The sequence below is a fragment of the Ceratotherium simum genome, chromosome 26 (assembly GCF_057802395.1).
Source record: "Ceratotherium simum simum isolate JZ-2026a chromosome 26, ASM5780239v1, whole genome shotgun sequence".
In the NCBI taxonomy this organism is placed as follows: Eukaryota; Metazoa; Chordata; class Mammalia; order Perissodactyla; family Rhinocerotidae; genus Ceratotherium; species Ceratotherium simum.
The window spans coordinates 18,974,737-18,983,445 of NC_141925.1; the positions used below are offsets into that span (position 1 = coordinate 18,974,737).

At 40.4% G+C, this 8,709-nt stretch overlaps 1 protein-coding gene across 1 annotated transcript; it reads left to right on the forward strand.

Annotated features, from left to right (window-relative positions):
- The first annotated feature begins 1,388 nt into the window (after positions 1 to 1,388).
- On the forward strand, positions 1,389 to 8,609 carry LOC101391047 (THUMP domain-containing protein 1). Its single transcript, XM_014796985.2, has 4 exons — positions 1,389 to 1,692; positions 3,010 to 3,184; positions 4,196 to 4,444; positions 4,887 to 8,609. Exons 1-4 carry the CDS (start codon positions 1,462 to 1,464, stop codon positions 5,306 to 5,308), a joined length of 1,077 nt encoding a protein of 358 aa, XP_014652471.1. The 5' UTR covers positions 1,389 to 1,461; the 3' UTR covers positions 5,309 to 8,609.
- The last annotated feature ends 100 nt before the right edge of the window (positions 8,610 to 8,709 follow it).

Sequence of the window (8,709 nt, forward strand, 5' to 3'; positions counted from 1 at the left end):
GTCAGTAAAATGCACAGTATTCCTGCATTTGCTCACCAAAAGCAGTACACTGTCAAAAGTGTAACCCCAAGACAAGGGATTTATAAAGGTCAAGTTGACTTCTAACCGTATGAAGTAAAGGAGCTGGATTCCTGACTTAAGGGTATGGGGAATATTATGAGGTTAACTCTGAAGGGATTGCTTACTTATCCAGTCTGAGTGGATTCTTAAACATTTTGGGGACAGGTATGAAGAAAAGAAAATGGCAAGGTATACTTCATTGGAGAAAAGATGAATATTTTCCTTTACTCTTAGTGAAAATTTTTTGAGATGTATATGGAGTTCTAGACCATTACTTCATATCAGCATTACTTTTTCATGGGAGTCAGAAGAATGGGAATCTGAGAGATGCAGTCCTCACAGTAAATAATAGGTTCTTTTTTCCTGACATCCTTTACTACAATCCACTCCACATTTTGGGGTCACTGGACCAAAATGGTAATCCTGGTTACCTAGGAAGGTTTAGATAATCCTTCCTAGGGCAACAAACGACAAACCCTGTTTTGGCTTTTCATGATTTTGTTCAGAAGTGAGGAATGTGATTTCCTGTCCAAACCAAATGCACTTGGAACAATAATTCACCAAAATGTCACTATCACTTATGACACCAGTGTCCAACAAAAGTGTGTGAAGACATTGATACGGACAATATTTTTGGTATTAATGTAAATATATTTTACAAGTTAAAATGTCCCCATGGTGACAACTTAATGTTAAGAAGTTTGGCCCAGTTTCCCTGTATTTTGTATTTCTCATTCTGATAATCAGGTCTGTAACTTCAACGAGTTCCTTGTATGTCGTGTCCTGTTTTTCTTTGTACCTTTGGGGTCCTGCAACAAGAATACTAAGGGAAAGTCTATTGAATATGCACATTTCAATAGGAGCAAAAATAAGTAGGGTGGTTTGGACGGCCGCACTGACTTCTAGGAAACATTAGCCTACAAGGGCAACGTGAGTATGAACTGTGTCTTGCTTTGCCAATGGTCTCAACCTCAGTACTCAGGACAATAACTAGCGCACAGGTGCTTAATAAATATTAACTGAATGGATCAATGAATATGAATGAGTAAATGAAACAGTTCTTTGCAAGCACGATCTAAAGCCACTTGGAGACCAGCATCTAACTTTACAGTCCGGTTCCCTCCACAGGCTACTTTCCAGGGAAACCCCTCCTTCCGGGAGTGACGTGAAAGAAACGCCTGTCAATCCTCGCGAGGGGCGGGGCAGCGGCGGGCCTCGCGCTCCCTCTCCACAGACAGCCTCCAACGGGCTTTAGGACCGGCGCAGCACGGAAGGAAGCTGGGAGGCGGGGCTGGTGAGGCCGCCGCGAACGTCTGACGTCACCAGCCCGCGCCCGCAGAGGTGAGGTCGCCGAGAGCCGTGTGATAGCCCGATTCTCGGGAGCCTCAGCTCTCCCGCAGCATGGCGACGCCTGTCCAGCAGCCTCCTCAGTCTGGCGGCGGGAAGCGCAAAGGCAAGGCTCAGTATGTGCCGGCCAAGCGGGCTCGACGCTGTGACGGCGGCGGGCCCCGGCAACTGGAACCCGGATTACAGGGCATTCTCATCACCTGCAACATGAACGAGCGCAGGTGCTTGGAGGAGGCCTACAGCCTGCTCAACGAGTACGGAGACGACGTCTACGGCCCCGAGAAGGTACAGGCTCGCGGAGGGCCGGCCGGCCATTAGGGCTTTGAGGAAGGAGGGAAGGCGGGAAGGCTGGAAGGCCGGCTTTCTGTATACGCATGCGCTGGTTTTGTCGTGAGCGTGGCGAGGAAGGGGCGTGTCTTCCCCGGTTCCCGCCCCCTCGCGTCGTGCAATGCTTGCACCTTGGGGTTTTTTTTACCCATTGTGAATCACGGTGGCTCCCCTTTCTAGATTTCTTCCTGCGGCTCAGGGCTTCTGTTTCTGAAGCTCTTTCAGAAACATTTACTCCTCACGATATCCTTGTGACGTAATGTTCACGAGGACACTGAGGCTCGAGTAGGTTCGGTAGATGGTCCGGTTCACACGAGCAAACCTCATTCCTCGTGGTTTTTGCCGTGTCTTACCGCCATCTGAACACCGTGGCGGTGATAATGTGTTGGTCCTAAGCAGTATCTCTGGAAGAGTGGGTTTAGTATTAGTGCTAGTTATGTCTCAAATGCACGTATAAATACATTTTAAAAAGTAAAAACTTTTGTACCAATACCACCTAAAGATCTAATTGCCCCGTCACAGTTTGGAAATAATTATATTCTTGGCTTAGGGTCTGGACTAATAACACACACGAACACCCCAAGGAATTAAATGCAGGATCGTCCCAAGGGGATTTGAATTCAGGTACTGTCATTTACTAGCTCTGGGGCTTGGGCTCGTTATCTAATTCTGCTGAGCTAGATAAAGAAGAGAACAATGATAGTATTTCTTAAGGTTAGCTAAAAGGTTGCTTACGTACATAGAATACATCCTGGTCTATAGTAAAGGCTGTGTAATGTGTACAGTTGTGTTAGTGCCTGATTGGCAGCTCTGTTGGTGAGGCAGAGAACTGGACAACAAGTGCATGTCCTTTCTACACTGGTACTGTCAGCAAGTTCTTGAGCTGTTTCTCTTCCCTGTTCCTCAGTAGAACAGGAGTAAGAGTTTCTAATTCCATAACTATTTGGTCTCATCTCACCAAGAGGAGAGTGTCATATCAGGCACAAAGATATCTAGTGACGGGATTAAGGTCCACCCTGAAATCATTTAGTGAGCACATTGCCCTCTGTCTCAGACTGTCAAGATGCTTTTGAAAACATTTTAAAATTATATGTACCATAGTCTGAGGGAACTCCCTTCTTCCTCTGAATTTTGGAGGGAGTGATGTTTCAGTCTCTTAATAAAAAGTTTTATTGTTGATGTTGTGCCGACATTGGGGATTTCACATAAGTAGTTAATTATAGCTTTTAACATGAACTGTTGTGGCGTTTCTACTTGTTAATGTTATGCAAACAGTTTACAGACAAGGATCAGCAGCCCTCTGGAAGTGAGGGAGGTGATGATGACGTGGAGGCTGCTTTGAAGAAAGAAGTTGGTGACCTTAAGGCATCTACGGAGATGAGGCTAAGAAGATTCCAGTCAGTGGAGAGTGGAGCAAATAATGTAGTCTTCATCAGGACACTTGGCATAGGTGTGTCTGACTAATACGCCTTAAGATTACTGGTCCTATAATGTCTGGGCATCTCCCTGTCTCAGAGAGCACTGCCTACAAAATGGCTTCATGGCCATGGCTCAGTTAATCACTTGATTGCATCCTGTCTGTACTGTGTTAGCCCTAGGCATATGGAGAGGTAGAAGGGGTGGTGGACATAGCATTGGCTTAGGAGTGGAAGCTTGGCTTTGCTACTTTCTTTGTATGTAACTTTAGGCAAAACAAGAGTATATGTTCTGTCTAAAAGGAGCAGCTGCTACTCAGCTCCAGCTAATTTGGAATGGCTCCAGCCATTTGGGAAGGTAGTTCTGGTAGGGCCAGATCTTCTGGTTTTTCAGAAGTTGGGAAATCAGGAGAAGTTTCTAGATTTTTAAATGTGGTTAAGTGATTTAAAAGTATTGGAAACACTGAGCAGCCCAAAATGGACTTGTATGTAGTCAGGATGTGGCCTAAGGACGATATCATGATCTTGTGCAATTCATGGTTCTGGAGCTCCTCCAAGGTCTGGGGTCTAGACTTCTGTACAACTCTAGCTAATGGATTAGTGAATTCTTCTTAAGTGACTTGCAGATTTTTGTTTTGTCTGTTTTTGTAAAAGTGTACTATTTAATGTTTGTTACTTTGATAGTTGTTATCGATAGTTGCTATTGTTATAGGAAAACAACGGTACAGTGGTGTCCTTGGGTAAATCAGACATCACAAAGATGTTAACTCCAGTGTCTTCATGAACAATTGTTTCTAGTGAAAGCGGTAATAATGCTGAAGAGGTAGAGTATTAGATACAGTGTTAATACATAGTAAACACTGAAGAAATATTAGGTGGAAAAAATGATTGGTTAGACTAATTTAAATTCATTATGATAATTTCTTCTACTCTATTGTTGACTTATGTCACTGCCATTGAAAATTCATTTTAGAGAGTTTGAAGAGTCTTTAAAATGAGAACTTATATTCTTTCTTGTTTGCTCTGTGCTGATTTTTTTCTTTTAGAACCTGAAAAATTGGTCCATCACATTCTGCAGGATATGTACAAAACCAAAAAGAAGAAGACTCGGGTTATTCTACGAATGTTACCCATCTCAGGCACATGCAAGGCTTTCTTAGAAGATATGAAGAAATATGCAGAAACATTTTTGGAACCCTGGTTTAAAGCTCCAAACAAAGGGACATTTCAGATTGTATACAAATCTCGAAATAACAGTCACATGAATAGAGAAGAAGTTATCAAAGAATTGGCAGGTATGTTTCTTAGTGCTTTTACATTGGTGTGCAGTGGTAAGTACTTGTTTTTAAGAACGTCTTTAAAAGATTTAAGGGTTACTTTTTCAAATGTAGAACAAGTATATTAAAATGTCCTTATAATATCCAACCTAAATGATTTCAGTATGTTGGATATGAGATTTTCTGGTAGTTAGATAATAAGTGTTTTCCAAATCGATTGAATTTTCTTTGGGAAAAAAAAATACTCTTAAATGTTTCAGGATTTCATTTGTATTTATTTATTGAAAAAGTTCAGGGAATTTGATTGAGGTCCGTGTAGTGGACTAGTGTATATACCGTGAGTGGACTAGTATATATATTGCTTTAGCAAGTCCCGAACAGAAAGAGATGAAAGATTGTTTTTTGTCCATCAAGCTTCATGTATCCTTCTCAGACTGTGTCCCTATTGTTTTTGTTACAGGAATAGTAGGCAGCCTCAATTCAGAAAACAAAGTGGATCTTACCAATCCACAGTACACAGTGGTAGTAGAAATCATTAAAGCTGTCTGTTGCCTGAGTGTTGTGAAAGATTATATGTTGTTCAGAAAATATAATCTCCAGGAGGTGGTGAAGAGTGCTAAGGACCCATCACAGCTTAATCCAAAGCAGGCAGCACAAGCAGGAAATGGGAGAGAAGCTAAACTGGAATCTGGTGACACATCAAATCAAAATGACCCAGCAGAAGGAACAAATAACCAGCAAGTGGTACCAGCGAATAGTGAGGAGCTGGAGCAGACAAAACCAATATCTGAGACTCAGGTGGTGAATGAGGGAGGAGCTAAGCCTGAACTTGCAAGTCAAGTCACAGAAGAATCTGAGTCAAACGGAAATGACGTCTCATAGGAAAAAAAATCATTTGGTGTTAGAGGTGGGTTTCTGAACTGGGGTTCTGTGAGATGTTGCTGGGATTCCATATAAAATTTTGACTGAAAATATTATTTTTGAACTTTGTATGCTGCATAATGCTGTGCTCACGGTAGTGAACGATGATTGAGCAGCCCTGTTAACAGTTTTGTTAGAGATCTTTTCTGCCCTGTGTGACAGTGTGCAGTAGGCTCACATGCATTGGGGTGAGCTAGGAGAAGCTGTGGATAATTGGTGAACAGTTGCACAGGGAGGGGAGTGGTAGGAGGAGGATGATGATGGCCTGTCCCTCTTGACTACCTTCCCAGCCTCCCTTTCTGCATTGCCGACTGACTTAATGCAAGCAAACAAGCTTTGTGACAGATAAACCCGAAGGGAAGTTCTAAGGAAAGAATTTTTGTGTTGCAACTCAGCTGTCTCCTACCTCTTTGTTGTAAACATTGCAAAAACATGGGTCATGTAGGTTAGAAGTGAATTGTTTTGTGACGTGTTTGTACTTTTTGTGATTTTCTTTAGTTATTGTGCCCGTTTTTATATTTTATTAACATTTGTTTGTTACAAACAGATCTGACGGTCCAGTGCTGCAATTTTTGAAGGCAAGGTGTGAGATAGAAGAGAAGCATTTTAGGTATAGAACTACAGATATTTCTGATAAGGTTAGTGATGAAGAATTACAGTATTCTGAGTTACTGTAGTATACTAGTGCTACCAGGGACACAAAGAAATTGTTTGTTTACAAGGAAAGCTACTTCTCAGTGGCTTTATATAGACTCAGTCCAAGCTGTCCTATTCCATTGCACATCGTCTGTGGAATGCAATGTACAAAGCTAGCATTTTCTCCAGCAATTGTAACTATAAATCATAGCCATTTGATAAGTAAAGGCGTTGATTATTTTAAATGACTTTTGGCATGTCTAAATGGTAAAGCTTTTGTTCAAAAAAATCACATTCAGTGAAAAGGTTTAGGAAGCAAATTATTTAGTAGCAGAATTTATTCCAGAAAAGAAAAATTCACCTAGTTAGTAAGAATCTAACACCACCAACATTAAAATGCTAGGGCAAGAAAGAGTACATGAAATTGAAAAGACTTTACTCTCAATTTAATAGATTGACTTATGTCACATGATGCTGAAGAGGTTTTGTGTAATTAACTGAAAAGCAGGAGCTTCTCTGTCTGGGTTAATGACTCAACATATTTCCCAGATATTTGTCGTGCTATAGCATTTGTAAGATTTGTAAATGATGGTAAAATTCAAGAAAACTTTTTCTGCTGTTAGGAGCCTCCCCGAAACAAAGGCCAATATAAATTTAATGGGTCTCCTCCATATTTGAAAACCAAAGATTTGTCATCTCGATGCCTAGTGCCCCATCAGCGGTTCATTCCATGACAAGTTTTGGCTCATTTTAGTAAAAGAAAATCCTGATGTTGATGTTACAGCACACTGCTTGCTTCACAGAGAGGTGCTGATATAAAAAACTTGGAGATGAAATGAAGAAAGTTCTGAATAATGCTACAAAAATGGTTAACTTTATTAAAGACCCATTTATGCGAGAATGTTCTAAAAAAACCAAAAACTAAAACCTGAACAAAGGGCACCTAAATCTGCTACATAGAGAAATCCAGTGGCTTATCAGAGGAAGATTTCTCAACAGGATATTTGAGTTGAAAGGTGAATTTCCAGAGTACTTACAAGAAAATACTAGGCCAGATTTTGCTGAATGCTTTGAAGATGAAGAATGGCTACAGAAACTAGTCTGTTTAGCAAACATTTTTCATTGTATGAACAAGTTTCTGCAAGGTCCTGGAGAAAATGTCTTTTCTTAAGTGACGTGATTCTTAGATGAAAAAGAAACCGAGTCTTTGGAACAGTCACATTGGCAAAGGAACTCTTGAAATGTTTCCACAGCCACTTGGGCTTCAGAATGAAGAAAGACAGCAACAAGTATCAAGCCTTACTAAAACTCTCCTTGAAGAGCTGCAAAATCAAATCAAATAGCGTTTCCCCTCTTTTTCCCAACACTGGTGTGTGACTTGATGAGGAACCCTTTCTCTAAATGTCCTCAGCCTGAGATTGTGTCTTTGAGAGAAGAGAAAGAACTCTGTGAGTCCTGGTCTGACAGTTCTGGATTTCTGTGCAACGACAGTATCCTTCAACTTAGTGCTCACATTCACGTGCCTTGAGGGTTCCCTTAATTTGAAAGCTTTTTCAAGGGTTCCTCTAGAGTAAAACTACTGAATAAGGCTGGAAGAGACAGACACCGAAGAGGGCTGCAAAATAAGATGTCCCAATTCAGAATATTAAGGGACTGTGAAATTAGCTTTTGGAGATGGGTTTATTTTTTAAGTTTTAAAAAGTTTGAAAGTCTTATAAGTGCTAAGACTTCCTGCACCAGTGGCTGTTGGTTTAATGGCTAGTGAATGTGGGCATATATTTTTATCCTCCTAGCTAGTGGGCCTGCTTGGTAAACCAGACTTTAAGGATTTGGGAGGGGCAAAGAGAATAGACAGGGCCTTGCTAATGCAGATGAGGCTGGCACTTTTTTATATATCTTTAGATATTTAGAAAGTTAATAGGTTGAAGTCATCCAAAGGGTGATAAGAGCGTCATAAATGTCATTTGGAGGATAGGATTTTGGTGCCTTCAACAGACTTGTCCAAGACAAAAATACTTGTATTTTGACAGTGCAAGACTCTGGGAATAAAATAGGCTATATCCTTATAGAACATACAGCTTTGTGGAATTGGTTTCCTTTTAGTTTGTGAAAGCTGCTATTCCCTGGAAAGATTTTGATTTAATAGTTTGTTTTTAATCCCCGTTTGTATTTATTGGTATTTGGTGAGACCTGAGAGTGATAAAAGCTGTTCTTCCCCAGCTCTCAGGTATACTGTGTTCTGTTGGAATCTGAATTGATTGATTTGAAAGGTTTGTTTTCAGGTTTACCAAGTGTTGATTTTCACTGACAGTTGAGTATGTTATTTTATAAATGATGAGATTCCAAGGTGGGAATTGAGTGCTTTTTTGGTTCTTTTGATTCTTATTTGAAAAAATTATGTCAGTTAAAAAAGCTCCACTTTAGTGTTGTGGTTTGGTAAACCTGTTTTGCTCTATGGAGGGAAGAATGTTAAAGTTGGTACTTTAAAACATGTTTCTGTAAGGTTAAACTTGATTTCTCCAAGTTATTTCACTTGTATTTTGCTTTTGGTATGGCCACATATTCAGCTTGTTTTTCATAGTTCCTGATATTTTTCAGAAAAATCAAAATAAATTTGATCTGTAAAGATTGGTGTTCTGTACTTTTTCTTTCTGCCTCTTAGTAAATCTCTTGCTTTATAATAAGTAGATACATCAAGAAAGATGTTTCTGTGTCAAATTATGTCA